The following is a 19,051-nucleotide window of genomic DNA, read 5'->3' as shown; positions in this document are numbered from 1 at the left end:
AACACATAAACATTTCTAAAATAAACTTTAATTCATGAAATCAAAATTTTTATAGCTTTTTCTAGTCCCCTAATTTCTATACATACCTAATTAATATAACCCTAAAAATGAAACAATGTCTCAAAATTAACAAGGAATTTTAATGAGAGGTGAATGCAATCTTCATAAATGAGAACTGATAAGACTCATAAGCAAAATGCTTTATAATATTTCTACAATTTTTAAGGCAACAAGCCTAGCCATAGGTATCCAGCAATTGTGAAAAGGTAATCATTTATGTTAATGTAAACATTTTAATCAGTACATACATACCTACCAAATGCTCCGGAACTTTCAGAATTTTCTGGAAACTTTAATCGACCCTGGATTTTCCCATACGTATCAGTTTACTACGGAAAATTCCCCCTCCCCCCCAGCAGCAAGTAAATAGAGTTACAGGCGCTCTTCCCCTGCAGACAAGAGAGAAAAGTGGATTGTGCTTTATTTTTCCTCCCCTGGTTTCTCCAGCAAACCGAGTTTCAAGGTTACTGAAGGGGTGGGGGATGGCAAAAGGAGGAACTGCGCTCTCACTGCAGCTCTTTTGCATGCATTAACCCGTTCGGGACAAACGACGCATCTTTGCATCAGCGCTAGGTGGTTCTTCAGAGACGAAAAACGGCCAAGAAATATGGCCAAGAAATTTCCATAACTAATGATATTTATTATCATAGTCAAGTTTGAGATGTGTCTATTCACCAGGAAGTTAAAATTTCCTTCAGTGAAAATTTTTTTAAAATCTTTTTTACATACCTGAAGGCGAAAGAGATCTCATTGAAGTTGAATTTTCAACTTATCAAGTCAATCCTCTGAATGATGAGATTTTATCTGATACTTGTTGCAATGTTGCTTGGTCACTAATTAGTGCACTAAAAAATTCCAGTGGTGAAAGAAAGTACAAGAGCCTCCCATCTTTAATGCTAATGATTCTTCTTCTCCCACACAGCAATGCTGCTTGCGAGAGAGTTTTTAGTATTGTTAAAAAAAATTTAACGGATTTTTGTTCAAGCATGAATTTGACCACATTGGAAGTGATTCTGGTTGAAAAATGCCAAAATTCTGGAACATCCTTTTTTAATACTGTTTTATCTGAAACCGAATAATTCACAATATCACATTGATTTTTACCGTACCGATGCAAACCCACGATACGAAGTTACCAAGATATTCAAGAATATCCCTCACACGGCCAATTTCAAGACAAAAAGCAACCAATCAGCAATACTAATTTTTAAAAAAATCATCTGCCTTTAATCAATGGTGCCACCAGTTATGAATTGGTGATAATTAAAGGAACATAAATGTGGAATAATTTAATATTTTGACTTTTGTTATTTTTTTCCCCTTTAATCTCTTCAAATATAATATTGATTTAACATGATAAATATGTTTAGCCAAAAGTTATTCTTTAATAAAATTGTTGCTTGCATATTTGCTTTAAAAAACATTACATTACCAAATGATTCTTTCATTTTGTACAAAAAATGTCATTATTCTAATATTTTTAATATGAGCTGTAGAAAATGGAATTTCAAAAAGAAAAGTGAACACCAAATGAAAATGACCGTAAGGTGTCATAAATGGTGTTGTTGACCTAACTCTTATTGCAGTCAAGTGCACTTGGGACAGTATCTTAACTTGGGACATTTTACCGAATTTAGTTTTGAGGGCTGGTACACCTGTCAGTATTCTACCAGTAAGAAAAAAAAAAAGGTTTTACAGGATAAATGAAGTTATCTTTTGAGACTATGTGAGTTAAACTTTGATGTATCAGCTTTATGGGCAAGTTTAATGATTTTGAAGATTTCGACAAAATATGCAATTTTTAAGTATGGAAAGAACTTTGGTTACCTATGCTAACTGAGCAGCACTGGTTCGAATCTGTTTCAGACTTCATCTAGGTTATGTACCTGTACCTGATTTGAGCTAATTCATTTCCACTTAAGCAATTCAGTTTACCTTAATTTTTTATTTATAAAATTTGAGTAATTGCAAATATGCTCTAAACTTGGGACACTGTTTGAAGTTTGGGTTCTAAGGTAAAAAAAGTATCTACAAGGAACATTAAGAATATAAAATGCATAACTGTAATGCAAAAAAAAAAAAAAAAGGAAATGTATAAAAGTTTAAAATTACAGGTATTTCTGATGCCAATAAATGTGTCATACTCTTAGAGGACAGAAAAGTTATCATTGTTAAAAAAATTGGAATCAATTGATGAGCAAAAGACATTTTGCCAAAATTTTACAAATGTTAGTTCTACCAATAAAATGAGTCTCAAAGCATAGATGAGACGAATTTATTTGTTGTGAATTTCACAGATAATGGAGGAATGAAAATTAATGTGAAAAGCTTGAAATAAGGGACACGGAGAGCTACAAATCAGCTCCATGAGGAATTATTTGGACTCGCCAATTACTTTTATGCATCTAAATATAAATGGGAATGCAGAAAGATTACATTCAAAACAATCAAGAAGGCTGGGGATGCAATTAATATTTTTAGAGGCTAGTATACATTCTTAAATCTTTGTATGTTTACAAGATTACATTACTTCTATCTAAAGTTATTTTTTATTCATTGAGTTGTAAAAAAAAACTTCTCCATAATAAGTGTTGGTGTCTCAAACTGTTACTTATTGCTGCATACATAAAGGAAAAATCAAAATGTTAAGTGTCCCAAGTTAGGAAGAAGGATTTCTAACTTGAAACAATGAACATTTTTTTTTAAAGACACATAATCTATGCATCTGAACCGTGTCCTGAGGTGAAGAACTAAGGCTCATCCTAAAAATAGAATATTTTGTTTAAATGAAAAGCATATGATTGATAAGCTACTGAAGGTAAAAGTTCAAAACTGTCCCAAGTATGAGCACTTGAATGTGCTTAAATATATTCCTAATGCTGATAGTTTCAAAAATAGTTTTGCATGGTGTGCATTACCTTTTCAATTTAGTTTATTAGAAAAGCTTAAAATTATTAAATGATTGAATTATTCATTATTAAGTTGTATTTTAAAATATATATGAATTTTAAATTACTCAGATCAAAATAGTTTAGTTCTTTAAGTGAAACTCGATTTTTTATGAGCACACAAATGAAAGGGTGGGGAGGGGGGGGGATGTCTATAAAAATGTTCTAATTATCTATACCTATATATATATAGATGACCTGCCTAAAACAATATTTTTTAAGGTCTCAACAGTATCATTACAGGCAGATTTTACTGTAGATGTAGAATACAGAGCTCTTAAATATATTTCTGACAATTAATTTTGTATCTATTGTACTTTGAACATAAATCAACAGTGACTAAATGAGCTGTTTTTTTCTTTTTTCTTTCTTTTTTTTGAAAAATTTGACTGAAAAGGAGAGATCAAATCCAGAAGTAGGGGAGAATATATTTTTTTTTTCTTGGTGTAAGCTAGTAATAGGTTCACAATAAATGGTTGGAAAAATGGTGAGCATGTATATCACATTGTATTGAATGAATTGTAAGAAAATATTTTTACCTGAAACCGAACAGAAACCACAGCTCCACAAATTTCTTCTCCCACCATAAACTGTTCACCTAAAATTGCTAAAATAAGATCTTCCCAACATCGAGATGCTAAGCCTTTTCTCAAACGAACAATCCATTTTCCTCCTGCTCTATTTGCTTCATCCTAGTTACACAAAAGTTGTGAAGTCAATCAACTACATATATAACTTTATTTATCAAATTAATTTCATTAAAACTATTGAGAAACTAGAAATAAGTGATAAAAATACACTAAAAATACTAGACAGACTCCAGATATAAAAAATGCAACAAAAAATAGGATGTAAAATATGATGTATAAGTACATTGATCAATTCATTAAAAAGAGCAGGTTGCAAGTGATAAAAAACGAAACATTCCCAGAGAGCACATATGTGATATCATTTTAAGTTCAATAAATAATAACACATAAGTAATACTACTTAATATATCGGAAAATAAATATATACAAAGCACAATAAATAGAAAAAAAGTAGAGCCACTTTTAAATCTTTTTCATAAACTGAGCATTTGAAACATCAAAAGAGAAAAAATTCAGTTTGTTATAAATATTTTCAAAAATGAATAAGAGATCAAAAAGCAAAAACATATTGAACCCCAAATGTTGATTTAAAACTTTTTTTTACAACTTAACACTTGATATCATGTTTAAAAAAGGACTCTAAAGTTGTTTTTTGGGCAGATAATTCTTTTTGCTGCATTCATAAGCTGTTTTTTTTTTAAATAAAATATTACATGGTAAAGCATTTGATTGCTGCTTTATATAGCAACGAGCATCATTTAATGTTGCAATGCTTTTTGCAAGTGAAATTCTGTGTTTTTTGATATAAATCTTTTCATGTATTTTTTGTTATTTGGCAATCATGCAAATTATTTCATTATCAGCAATTTTATGAGCCTACCATAAACCCACTCACTGATGCAATTATCTGTCAGCTCTTCACAGCCGAGTAGTTTCAAAACTAAATTTTTAATTTCAAAATGTTCTTCATTAAAATTCTTTTTTATTTTATTACAGTCTTTGAGCTCTTTAGTTGCCGGTATGTTATGTCGCACATTGTCTCTAGTTCCAATTTTCCCCAATGACTCAGCAAGCCAACATATAACATTCTTCAGATTAATATTTTTTATTTGTTGGATCTAAGGTGCAATGTCTTCTGCCAAAAAATATGTGAGCATACTTTTACAGAACACAGTTTAAGATAATTGAAAGTAGCCTCATTCATAGGCTGAATAAGGCCATCACAACTTTAATATTTCAATTTTTCAAATCTTATACTTCAGAAAGTGATTGGGTACTATTTACCAAGAGAAGTACTTAACAATGAAACATCGTCCCTTCTAAACGATTTTCTAATTTAGGTAGATTCAGCGAAAGTGCTTTGTTTAAAAATACCCCTATTCACCCCTTAGTTTGGTTCACATAAGAAACTGTTTGGGCTCAAACAGCAAAGTTTTTTTATACACATGGTTGCATCAATTTTTTGAAAGCGAATGAGCCTCAGTTTGTACAACCCCGATACATTGCAGCAACACATCAGTTATTTCTCTTTGCATTGATTAAAGCCTTGAAGAGACTAAGCATTTAGCAGGTCATCATTTACAGTTGAATTCTGTTTCTTTTGAGTAGCATAATTGCTCTTTAGTGTTATTTTCAATTTACGTTTAAATTGTTTAATTCTGTAGAAAACCCATTTGCAGCCTTAAAGTCTGATGAAAGTTCTCCTGTGGAAATAACCATCTGTGGCAAACCATTACTTTTTTCTTCATCTGGTTTAACCATCAGATCCTGGCAGAAAAATTGTCATTGTCTCTCATTTTTTAGGAAAGATACATGGTTTGTTCTGCAATATCGGACCAGTTATCAGCCCACCTTTCAACCTTTTTTGTGCAGAAAACTACTCAGAGAGATTCCTTTGTTTTTATATCCTCACTTTTGCACATAGGTATCTTGTTTTCCAACAACCATAGGGTGTTAAGCTTTCTGGTATGCCACTTTAAATTTTTGCACTTTTTTTGCCTCAGTCACTTCTCCCAAAAACTAATTTTTGTGCAATTTTTATATAGTTTTGTCTACACCTAAAAGTTTTTTTTTTTTTTTCAGCTTGTCATTTAAAATCAAATGAAGCCTATGTGTATCATTTTTGCACTTATTTTCTTCATAAATATATTGTCTTGCTTGTACAAGATTTTAACATGAGTTATCAAACTGGAATGATAGACTTGTCTGTTTAATAAACTTTGGGGATGTGATATAAATCAGAAGCAAAATGGACTAGTCTGAACCAGAATGGCAAGTGAAGAAGAAATGCAAACTATCAGCACAACAGACCGGAAACAAATTTAAAGCACTTACCTAAGGGGAAAAAAATACATCATATGAACTACTTCTGATCAAGTGGTTTCATAGTATGCATGAAAATTCTCCTCACTATTTTAGAAAGGAAAGAAATAGTACCTTGGTGTCCATTAAAATCCAAGTTTCTGACCCAATGTAAGAACTAGTTCTAAGTATCTATATACTTTTTTACTGTAACAGGGGTGCCCACCTAGGAAGGATCATGGCATAGACTGTGGCATTGAAACTTTAAGGGGGGGATGTTTTGAGGGGTATTTTTCTCCTTTTTGGGGGCGGGCTCTTGCTTTTGGGGGGGGGGGGGGTCTTCACGATATTTAGTGGGTTGCGCCCTTTCTTTTAGGGGGGGGGCACCCCTGATTACAATAATATAATAGAAAATGTTCAAAATGTTCCAGATTATTGCATTTCATTTAATTATAAAATGTAAAGAAAAAAAAACATCACGCAAACATTAAGCCCATTATTATTAAAACCCCTATAATTAAAACCTCATGCTAAAAGCTTTTAGAATGAGAGTTGATAATAATGCATAAAGTATAACTTTACTATGAATAAATATTTCATTGACACTGCTGCAACAATCTCTCTGTTTAAGAAAATATTTCATATGAAATAATTCTAGTTGAGTGAAGAAACAAAATAGACTGTCCTCTTTCTGAAACTTTGTAGATTTTTTTTTAAGCTTTAACTTCTGATGTTATTAGAAAGAAGTTTCATTGAATTTCACTAACAGTTGGAAAAGATTCATTGGTCAAGTAGGCAGTTTAAACATAAAACTGCTTGTAAATAGGAAGAATGTCAAATTTATATTGCAATATTTATCCTGTTTTATAAGGGAAGAATAACAAACCAAATATAAAGTGAAAATAAGGTAATATCCAAAATAATTTTACACTGCTCTTTTTTTTCATGGGGGGGGGGGGAGAGAGAAACCTTTAACTAATACATGCTTTTTCAGTAAGTTACTGCCCATTAAACAGGGATAAGGCAAAAATACATGAAATACACTGCCAGCTCAGTCATTCCAGCCGACAGTTTGTTTGGCACTCTTGGCTTATGAGGTTTTCCACCTCCAGCTCAGTCATTTCTCATGCCGGGCTAATGAGTGCTAATAAGCATGAAATTGCCAGTTGGAATGACTGAGCTAGCAGCGTATTTCATGTAATATATGCTTATTTGGGACTTTAAACAAACAAATTATTATTATCATACTTTGTTTTTGGTACACTAGAGTTCTCCAAACGAATACAGTCACGCATTTCAGTAACTTTTACACAATTGAAACTTTATCATAATCTTAAAGCAAATGTTTTTTTTCTGATAGGGAATAATATTTTTACCAAACATTAATTGTAATTTGGGAAATTGCAATGCTAGTGATTAAAGCTAAAAAAGTAGCAGCAAACTTACCTCCCACATGGGCTTTATGCCTTGTTTAAAAAGATGAAAATCACTATGTACTGCCATATCTGAAGGTCTTATAATGTGGCCATAAACACTCCAAAACTTTTCTACCTAAAAAGTTTTTAAGGTTAGTTTTCAGAAAATTTTACACTTGCAAAGTCCAAAACAATTCTTTGCTTTTCAGACAAAAGTTAATCAACTATTTAAGCACTTAAGAGCCAGTTTTTATAAGTGTCAAGGAGGTTAGATACATGCCTTTTTTGATTTCGCTAAAAATTTTACAGTGGTTTCTTTGAATGATTTTGGAAGACATATGTTTTTTCTTTTCTTCAAAATATTTTTGTGACCCACAAAAATTCCGAAAGTTGGTCCCGACTTTGGGCTTTTCTCAAATCGACATTTTTTAATATTCAATTATCTCTGCGCATTGAGCATCAGCAAAAGTAATCTTTGTGATTACAACATGATATTCAGTGCCTCAAATGAAATATATGATACAGTTTATGGCTAACCCTCAGTGGACCCCGGCAGGGGTGGGCAAACTGTGCCAAAGAAAGTGAAAAATTTGTCATGTTTTGAGGCCTCCTGGTTCCATGCACTGAGGTTCAAGCATTTTTTTGCAAGCAATTTGTGTAAAAATATACATAAATTATTAAATAGGCTCACTAAATGCATGGAGAATGCTCACTGCTGCAAAAAAATAGCAGTTTTATCACCAAAATATGATAAAAATTGTACTTTTTAGGGGCCTGTATCTCCGTGCACTGAGGGTCAGTGTAGAACTTGATGCCTGCATTTCAAACTAGAGTATATGTCTTTTCACAAACAAGTGACATAACTATGGACAATGGTTCTGCAGGCTCATAAAATGCACTTCAAGATGAGGAAACTGCACTCGAGTTAACGACACATTCAGTTAGTTGTACTCAAGTTATATGCTTTGTCTTGCAATTTTTTTACTGCCCCACTAGTCAGTTAGGCACATTGTTTTATAATGTCATACTATTGCTTTTATCATAAGTAATAAAATATGAGTTAGTAATTGTTTGCTATCATGGTAGTTTAGTGCAAAGAAAATAATTTTTGTAACCATAATATACAGCCTAAAATGGAAGAAAATAAGTCTTTATGAAACAAAAAAAAAAAAAAAAAAAAAAAAAAAAAAAAAAAAAAAGCTCAATTAAAATATTTAAAAATATACCTAAAAACTCTCAAAAAAGTGTTACAAATAACTTATGTTTTTTTCCGCAACAATAACCTTTTTTTCACTTTGCTTCCAGTTATAACATTATAAAGTATGCGAGTAAGCATGATCAGTTTACTTGCAAGTCTATAACTCTTTTATGGTAAGTTTTTGACCATACTAGTTTTTAAAATCATATCTGGAATATTTTATATGATATACTACGTGGAACAAAGCAATCGTAATGGCAGAATAATGGTTTAAAGGAAAATGTGTGAAAAATAAATACAAATACAAAAGTGACGACCAGCAAAAGGCTCTGGGCCCAGCTAGACTGGTCCTAGTCAATTTACAATCCCCAGTGAAGATCAATGGCCCTCTTAAAACTATCTACTCCCTTGCTCATTACCACCTCTTCCGGTAAACTGTTCCAAGGTTCCACTACCTTGCTAAAATAATAATTTTTCCTAACATCCATGTTAGCCTTTGATTTAAATAGCTTAAAACAATGACCCCTTGTCCTGTTTTCAGTGCTAAACTTCAGCCCCGTAACATCTTTCATTTTAATAAATTTAAACAACTGAATCATGTCCCCTCGGTCTCTTCTTTGCTCAAGACTACATTTTTAGCCTTCTAAACCTGGAATCATAGTATAAGTGAGAAAGTCCATTTATTAGCCTTGTAGCCCGCCTTTGAACCCTTTCCAATACGTTAATGTCTTTCTTATGATAAGGAGACCAAAACTGAACAGCATACTCCAAATGAGGTCTTACCAAACTTCTATATAAGGGCAGAAGAACTTCTTTAGATTTATTTGAAATAGATCTATTGATAAACCAAAGCATCTTATTGGCCTTGTTACTAGCAATGCTGCACTGTTGGCTAAACTTTAAATCCTGACTTATTAAGACCCCCAGATCAGTAACTTTGTCTGCCTGACTAATGACTGAACCCTACAAATAATAACTTGTACACTTATTTCCATGCCCTAATACGTACTTGAATTTCTTACATATTAATGAACAGAACAATCAGAAGGCTATGCATAATACAAATTAAAAGACAAGCTATGAACATGTTTCTAATATTTGTAAAACATTAATGCTCCAAAAACTTTTCGAAAAATGGAAATATTAAAAATCCAAATATTTATCCAGTAAAATGTCATCGCACTTAATAAAAAAACTAACAATTTAAACCGAATTGGTTATTCATATTGAGCAAACTAAGAACACACATAAATAGTTGCTGATTATAAATGTATTTATCGAAGTAAATTACATCAAAATTAGATTTCGATCTGGACTCATCCAATGATTCTTTTCAAGAGTACTTTTGTGGTTTTACTTGCACCAACTTAATACCAACTTTCATATGTTTTATAGACAAAGATGTTATTCATTTGCATCAAATATTTGTAAGTTTTAGGGAGAAACCCACAAATACTCAACAACATCGAAAATCGCTCAGAATGGTGTTTTGGAGCTCTAATTTCGAAAAATCACTGGCCTTAATATTACAAAATATGGCCTTACAAATTGCGTTTTAAAACTAAAGTTTAAGAAAATATTCGTGCAGGAGTCCCCATGCCGCCTTTCTTTAATATCACAAAAAAATGGGTTTTTTAAACAACACTTACAAAAAAATTTAAGTGGAATTGCCCCTGAATGCAAAACATGGCTTAAAGTTTTTGAACCATAATTTTAAACACTTTTCCCGGGAAATGCTCCAGATTCTTCCGTCCATAAAATATTCAAAATTTGTCTAAAGTTGCGTTTTTGAAACTTCAATTTCGAAATCTTGCAGGGGGAGAAGGAATTGATTTCAATCTATTTAAAAAAATAATCGATCGGAAGCAGTTTCTGAGCTCCCTCCAAAAAGTCAATAAACATGACCTATAGTCGCGTTTTTAAGGCTAAAATTGCGTTTTCAAAACTAGAAGTTTCAAACTTTTGACTGGACACCTTTTGACCTTTTTTTCCTATCAGATCAAAAAATAAACAAATAAATAAATATAAATAAAAATCTGTTTTTTGCTTTTTCAATGTGCTCCCTTAAAACTTTTTCTGGTTACGTCACTGCACGCAAGGGCAGAATTCAAGCAAATTTGGAGAGAACTAGACAAAGGAGAAGTGCCTTTTGTTTGATTCTAAACAGTTATATTCTCAGAAATTGTATCTGCTTCAATGATACAAAGGAAACTAAAGTTTTGGAGACAGAGAGAGGAATATTTTCGTGCCCTAGGAAAAAAAAATAGAGAATCATTGCAATGATTCTGCATTTTGCGTTTTTGACTGTGTATCTATGATACAGGAAATGAGGGGGAGCCGCAAGGCCCCCCTAATTTTATGCAATCGGGGCATATTCTACAATGAGGGGTGCCTTGCTGCGCCCCTCATTTCGTGTGATTGTCATCGTGTTCCGTTGAAACGAGGGATACCTTGCGGCGCCCCCTCATTTCATGGCGCCCGGGGCAATTGCCCCACTCGCCCCCCTCTTGGGACGGCCCTGTATATATATATATATATATATATATATATATATAAAAGAAGACCGCCCCCCCCCCCGAAAGTCAGGTCTAGCTACGCCTCTGACTAGACAGATACACTAGTATACTTGGTTGGAATAGATTATTAAAACATTGTTAGACTGGAAAAACACACCAATCCATAGGCCCTCATATGGGGGATGGGGCAAGTAGGGGGGGGGAGTTATAATCCCCCCCCCTAGAAAATAGAATGTCCTTGCTTTTAGTAATTTTTTTCTTTGCAAAAATGGAAAAACTTTTCTTCTCCAACCATTACTGATTAAGGTATTAAAAATGTCAAATTTTAATAATTCTAATCTGTACTGAAATCAGTTTCCATGGAGAAAATATCCTGCTAAACCATGGGGAAAATATCTGAGCCCCCCTTAAAATTTTGCATATGGGCCCCCTTGCATCAATCCATCTATTAGTGCTGCACCAATTAATCGGCGGTAATCGGTCATAATTGTCTCCTTTGGGCCGATATTTTTTAAGGGTCAATTTTCACTGATTAATCTGCCAAATTTTATTTAAATCAAAATTACTTAAGTATGTCCAGAACTAGAATCTATACTGAATAAGTTCATAAACAAAAAAAGAAATTTAATTTTCTGCAATAAAAGGTAATATGTAAGTATAAATTAATCTTAATCATAATAAAAATATAAAAAAAAGGTAAATCATTCATTTTTTTTTAAAATATTTATTGAATTAATACCTTTTTTAAAAAGTAGGATGTTATGAGATGGTTACTTTTATGTGTGTCTTTCAGTTCCACCTTTCCAACTAAAAGTGGGAGTTAATACTCTGATTTAAACTTTTTTTTGTTATTTAGTTACAGTACTCACTTTTCATGCATACAATAACATACATTTTATAAATCTTTTGGAATCACTACCTTCTTCATTCAATACAAATTTAAGTATTATTAAATGTTTTGATTATTTTAATTTAAATGATTGGATTTTTATGCTGATGTGCTCATCTATAGCATGAACAATGTTGCTTACATCTGATGCGTCAAAACCCCACACCCCAACTTAAGCATCAGATTTTAAGAATGCACTATAATTTTTGTAAAGTTAAAAAATCATGCATTTAACAGCTACTAAGGGTAAAAAAGTTGATACTAAGCTAAAAGTGTCTATAGACAATGGTCTACTAACTAAATATTTGGATTTTTATGTCTGAAGTTAGCAACAAAATATGATTTCATTAAAAACAAGTAAATTGGTTTAAAGAAATTGAATGAAGTTTTGAGGCATGTATTTTAAGAAAAATTTGGAAATCAAAAAAAAAATAATAATAATAAATAAGCCAACTATTAACTAATTCTAAAGAACCAAAAATATAATTAAGAGAAAAAGTTGATGCACAAATTGTAGTATTAGAACTTATCACTATTAATTGCAGCAATTAATCATTGGCCAATTATCTTATGCTGATTTATAGGTAAATTAAATTTTCTTATTGGCACATCCCTACCCGTTAATCTAGTTTCTTAATGCAATGTTACTGTAGTTTCTAACACATCAACACTTTTGCCACAATATATAACAACCGTAACCGGGAAATTCCAAGAGGTAACAGTTATCCCCTACAAAAGTTTTCATAACTGTCAACAAAAACAAATAAATATGACAAAGGAAGAAGCAAAGATGCAAGTAGCAAAAGCATAGTTGAGTAAATTAAGTTTGCATTTTAAACCATATGGCTCATGGGCTGCAATAGTGGCACAGCTGAAAAAACACATGTTTTAGACTAAGAACAGGTGTAAATATGAAAATACACATTCTTTTCAGCAGCAATACAAGCGCAATTTATTATTCAATATTATGCTGAAAGATGGCAGAAGTAAAATGCATTTCCCTTAGCAATGAAAACTTCAAACCCACTTATCTCAAAACCTGATTTTTTGAGTTTTGTCGCTATTGCAGCCCATGAGCGATATGTAGGCTTTCATAAATAATGTTTTTGTGATCTAAGTTCTTGTATCTGGCAACATCTGATAGAGAGACTTTGTGGGGACTCTGGGTTAGATTAGGGAGAGCTTGTTTCCATTTTGATTTAGAGTAAGCTGCATATCATGTTTGTGTTGTCTTAAACAAGTTTAATGTGCTTAAGAGCATTATTAATTTTCTAAACTATGATAGACAGTAGCACTAATCAGGATTGGCACTAAATCCATTTGCCACAAAAACAGACCTTATTATTTGAACTTCGTCCCATCCACCCCCAAAATTTTCATTTTTGTCACTTATACATCTTTCTTTCTATGTGCCTTTTATAAAACTGTTTTTTCGTTTTCTGTTGCACCCCCCCCCCCTTGGAAAATAGGAAGAAGTGTATGCATTGCAACAAAAGATTTAAGTTAAGAATAGATTAAAATAATTCAGAATTAGTCATGCTTAAAATAAGTTAAAATCTTTGTAGTAAAACATTGACTTGAAATTTAAAACTCAAAAAAGATACAACTCGGTAATTGGTGAATTTCCCAACTGACATGAAAATATAGGAAGATTTTTTTTTTCTTCTATGCAGAAAATAATTAACAGAAGGGGGAGGGGCAATTAAGTTGAAGAAAGTAGAAACATAGCATACAACTTCTTTTTGTAGTTAAAAACAAGTGTAATACATTATTTTTGCAAATTTGTGCTTTAAGAAAGTTAATTTTATACTTATTAAAGAAATAATTCTTTTAACACTTAAATAAGATCTGGTAGAGCTTAAACAATGAAACACATTTGCATTTCAACGAAATAAAAAACTCTTATGTACGAAAATGTTGGAATACAAATCTAGCTCTAGTCAGTCTCTTAGAAAAAAAAATCACAAAACTTCATTTGCAGTATGCATTTAGTAGAAAATTACACCTACTGTGTTAAAAGAAGCAATCATTTTTAAATTCTGATCATAGGGCTGTACAGCCACCAATTTGCCCCCAGGTCGATGAGAAAACCATAAGCAGTAGGTAAACTGGAGTCTGTGTTCTGGTTCAGGAATATGGATCAAATTAGAATTTTCCTATAAAAATGATTGAAAATATTTCAGTTAATTCCAATATTTATCCAAAAAACAAGAACAGCAAGAATTTATATTGATAAGCAGTTATCAACTTAAAATGTTCCAAAATAGGATATATTTTACCAAAATGGCCTTCTGAACAAATACAAAAATGAGGACCAGCAACAGGATCTTAGCCCAGCTAGGCGGCTCCCAGTCAATTTGTCAATCCCCAATCAAGAGCCCACATAAAACTATTCATCCCATTGCAAGAAGCAGTTACTTTTGATAAACTATTTCTAATGCCTACAACCCTATTGAAGCAGTAATTTTCCAAATTTAAAGATTAGCTTAGGGTTTGAAAAGTTTAAAGCAGTGATCCCAGGTTTTGCCAAATTTACCTATATCAACATCTTCCATTTTAATAAACTTATAAATAACTGGATCATGTCTCCTCTGCCCTCTTTTGATCAAGACTGACCATTTTAAGCCTGTAACACCGTAATCTAAATTTGAAAGTACAACAGAATTTGAATGCATCATTCAATAAGCAATTTGACTGTAAAACTGTGTTTGAAATCAATATGTGTTTAATAAAATAAACACAATTAAATTTTCAAAGAGATTTAGTAGCACAGACAAAGGGTTTGAAAATTAATGTTTTTTTTTTTTTTTGAAAAAGCTCATCCTACCTCAGTTTTTGATCAAATACTTGGGGTTTTTTTTTTGGTTTTTCAAAGAATTATTTAAATTTCAATCTCTATTTCAACATGGTACCAAACTACTGTTTTCCTATTTTTAGGTTTTACAGAGCTATATATAATTGTAATTTTAAATCATGCATGTTTACTCAAATATATTGTAAAAAATTTAAATAAAAAAAGTGAATTTATAAATAGTTTGATATTTATATGAAATGTTATCAAAATTAACTTTTCTAAAATATGACCATTTAAGAAGGAAGCATATACATCTATTCAGAAACAAATTGTATGAGTAACATTTTGAAAAAGTGCTCCATGTAATCCCAAAATACATTATGTGGTAACATATTTTTTAGCTTCTCACAACCTATGAAAAAGCTTTAAGAGCTGCTAATATGACTAAACTTTAAGAGCAGCTTTTAAACCATAAGCATGAATAATGCCAAGTATTTAAAAAATTCATCGACTCAAGAAGATGGAAATAAAAATTTGAACAGAGTTAAAATTAGTATCATTAAATCATAATAAAATCTTGCATATAATAATGCTGAAATGTATTATAAATATTCAGGTATGGTTACAGTTTAAGGAATGTGCTGCAGTCATAACACAGGTTGGATATTTTTCGCTAAATTCAAGTGATAATTGTTATTTACCCAAGATTAGAAGAACTATGAAACATTTTATCAAAACAATTTACTAAAAACGGCAAAAAAAAAAAAAAAAATAATAATAAATAAATAAATAAATAAATAAAATAAATAAAAAAATAAATTGACTGAAATAATTGTTGCTTATTTTGTCTACTAAGTATTTTTTTTTTTAAATAATTTGAGAATCCCTATGCAGTTTTAATTTCTTCTTCTTAGCAACCCAATGCCCACCATTGGCTATTGAGTCATTAGGTGAGCGTGTTGACCAGTATAGATGAGCTTCTCTAAAAAGGTTGTCTAGAAATTGTTCCCTGTGGTCCAGAGTAGAGCAAACCTTCAAACCTTCAGGTGTTCAGTGTTTATGGTTTTGTAGCCACATAGCTGGCACTCCCGTGATGTCAGGACACTGATATGGTGGAAGTGTGCAGCAAGATAATCATGCCCCGTCCTTATCCTGAAATAATCCCACACTAATCACATGGGGTAGATTGTGATCAACAAGGGGCCTCGTAACGAAGGTTCTCCCAATTCTTACCCTATGACAGCCTCTCCAGCAACCGACAGTTCCAGCTTTAAACTGCTAATTTTATCCGAGTCTTGACAGAAAAGAGAGTGCTCCGTTGTTTGGACAGGGGAAGAGCCATTCTTGTGTTTTGCCAGCCTGTTAGCCATTTCATTGCTGCTGATGTTAACATGGCTGGGGAACCATGGGAACTTTAAGAGTCTACCCAAGACCCAGCAAATAGTAAAAGTTTTTCTCGGTCAATGGTTCTCTTGCAATCTGTTTAAGAGTTACTGGAAAAGTTTAAATATCAGCATGGAAGTCAACCAGAAAAACCGCTTTCGCAGGGCGATTATGATTTTTAAGTTAAGTTGCTTAACCCATTCAGGGGTGCGTCATTAATTTTTGAGAAATTTTAAGAAAAAACACCACAAGGGGGTTTATTTGATCATCTAGACATAGATTTTTCAGTTAAAAAATTTTTTTCAAAATCTTTTTCGCTGGGGGTGGTGTCCCCAATTGTTCACACCCCCTACCTGGGGAAGGACAAAAACATGCTTATGCATGTAAAAATGAATTTGAATCTTTTCGAACAATATGATTGACTACCTCAGGTAAAATGAAGAAAAATGATTCACTCTTTCAGCGCTAATTAAAAATTTTAAAATCTGAAAAAAATTCCAATTTTTGGGGTAAACAAAAAATTGAAAATTTGATGATTTGAACAAGAAATTGAGCCTACGAAAAAAATATTTTTTTGTTATTCTGCCATCTATTGTTGTTCATTGAACTTAAAAGAAGAGGACTCAAGCGATTTTGATTCAAAAAATTCGGAAAAAACAGAGAATTTTTTTTTATATAAATTAGTGGTTTCACAGCGCAACCACTGCCCCTGAAAGTGTTAAAAGTGTATGGCAGTCACCTTGCCATTATAATTACTAAGGGTGGCTCCCACAGCAAAGTAACCCTGAAATTCTTAACTATAGCAGGAGGTGCCTGTTTCACTTGCCAAATGGACGTATCTCAAGAGAGAGTAATTTTCCGCAAATCGACATTTCATAAATTGAATTTCGCACACCTTTTAACTATGGACGTTTACACTAAAGTGATTGAGATACTGCTTTTTAGCTTAGGAAATAATATTTTTGAGATACGTAAACTTTGTTAGTGATTTTTGAGTTTATAATTGAGATACAGCCTTTAGGCTTAGGAAAAAGATGGGTTACCTCTCAAACATTCCTTAGCACCAAAAAAATGCAATTGCAAAAAAAATTGAGATATGCCCATTAGGCTTAGGAGGGCAGTATAGAGGAGCTGTCTGTGTACATATGAAGTCAAATGGGTCAGGGGTATTGTTCATGAATAGTTTAGAGAGACGCATTTCTCAATTCTGAACCCAACGCTGCCTGTTTTGGCAGATGATGGTCTGTTAGGTAGTATTCTGCTTCAGTTTTAATTTTTAATGCTTAATAAATTGACCAGAAAGGAAGATAGAATTTTCTAGACTAGGCATTGATCAATATTTAGTTAAAATATTTTGTTTGTTTTTGAAGTAAACGTTTTCAATATGCTGTAAATTCTGAGAATACCTATTTTACCAAGATAGTGAGTTTTTTCATGAGGGCCCACCCATAAACACGCGAATGGGTTTTTTCAGTTTGGATCCGGTTCAGAGAACTCTAGTTAGTAATTTATTTTCTAACACAGTTTCAACCATGGCAAAAATCTTCCAATAAATATAGGCTACTTTTACAAATGAACAACACAAAAGTTTTGGCCATATGTAAAAAAGTTTCTGAGCAAAATAATTGGCTGAAAAATAATAAGAATATACAAATCTAAAAATGGACATTTCACTAGAAATATTAAATAAGCTTTGTCTTCTGCGAATGCGATCACTTAAAATACACAGTGATTTTGATAACAGTAACTAATTAAATAACAATAAACAAATCATGAAGTAAGAAAAATTTACCGATTTAACTCACACATACTGAGTTTCAAAACAAAATATTAAAATGAAAAAATTATAAATTTTTTTTAAAAATCAATTGTGTTGCTTGTCTACAATTTTTGGAAGCTTGCTTAGAAATTGCTAGTAACCAATATGTATAGTTTTTGTTTTTCAAACTAATATCCCTAAAAGCTGCATATGAAATGTGTATAAAACCACTTTTATTTTTTCTTTAATCTTGACCTTTGATTTTTTTAAAGGTCATCAAAAGTTGTTTTCATAGTCAAAAATAGGACTTTTTACCCTTTGCATTTTAACGCAAATCTATTTGTATTACATTTATGGCAGTTAATTTTATATTTTAATTTTAAAGTATATAAATAATGGCAGGTCAAGGTTTAAGGTCAAATGTAAAATTTTTAACTAATTTCAAAGGGGGATAACTCGCTTAGGGAATGAAAACACAAAATGAATGTGGCAAAAACTACTCACTGGAATCATGCTAATAAGAACATCTAACCAACTGTGTGTTTTTTTTACCTTTTTTCAGTTAACAGTCCCTCATAAATCAGAAAAAAATGACATTTTTAGACCCTTGTAAATCTGAAACTTTATTCATACAAAATGAACTGAATTCAAGCAACAAACGTAAGAAAATTTAAACTTTTGAGACAGAGAACTCTTTGCAATAATAAAGTCTCATTGTATTAAACTGCTCTACACCCTATCACATGTATAAATAAATACATATACTGAGGGTATTTTCAAATTGAAGTTTAGTCAAATTAATTAAATTTTTCAACTGAGAAAAATTAAATTACGAGGTTAACTCAGTCAAGGCCATAGTCAGCAGGGGGGGGGGGTTAGACCTCCTTCCCCCCTTCCAAAAATTTAAAGTATTGCATGCATAAAAGAGCCTTCAAAAATTTATTTTTCGGACTTCAAATCAAAAAAAAATTCAAGATATCCCTGAGTCCCCCCCTCCCCCCATAATATAACAAAAATTTTTCTAAAATTTCTTTATTAGAACTTCAATTCCAAAAATATTTCTTTTATAGCACCCCCGAAAATTACTGAAAAAGAACACCCAAATCTCACCCCCCCCCCCATTGTCATGAATTTTGCCCTATCCCACCCCTTACATTGATAATGCGACCATCTGTGTAGATGACCTTAAGAAACTCCC

The 19,051-nt window shown here is 32.0% G+C and overlaps 1 protein-coding gene across 1 annotated transcript in view; it reads right to left on the bottom strand.

Annotated features, from left to right (window-relative positions):
* The window catches only part of LOC129219398 (eukaryotic translation initiation factor 4E type 2-like), a 121,200-nt gene that overhangs the window by 789 nt on the left and 101,360 nt on the right, over positions 1 to 19,051 (bottom strand). The window contains exons 4-6 of the mRNA XM_054853788.1: positions 13,927 to 14,073; positions 7,346 to 7,450; positions 3,548 to 3,700 (exon numbers count right to left, since the gene is read on the bottom strand). Of these exons, the coding sequence (XP_054709763.1) occupies positions 3,548 to 3,700; positions 7,346 to 7,450; positions 13,927 to 14,073 (405 nt within the window). The remainder of the gene's footprint in view (positions 1 to 3,547; positions 3,701 to 7,345; positions 7,451 to 13,926; positions 14,074 to 19,051) is intronic.

This window comes from Uloborus diversus, chromosome 3 (assembly GCF_026930045.1).
Source record: "Uloborus diversus isolate 005 chromosome 3, Udiv.v.3.1, whole genome shotgun sequence".
NCBI classification, from domain to species: domain Eukaryota; kingdom Metazoa; phylum Arthropoda; class Arachnida; order Araneae; family Uloboridae; genus Uloborus; species Uloborus diversus.
Note: the sequence above shows the minus strand (reverse complement) of the source record. Positions and strands in the feature narration are given on the sequence as shown.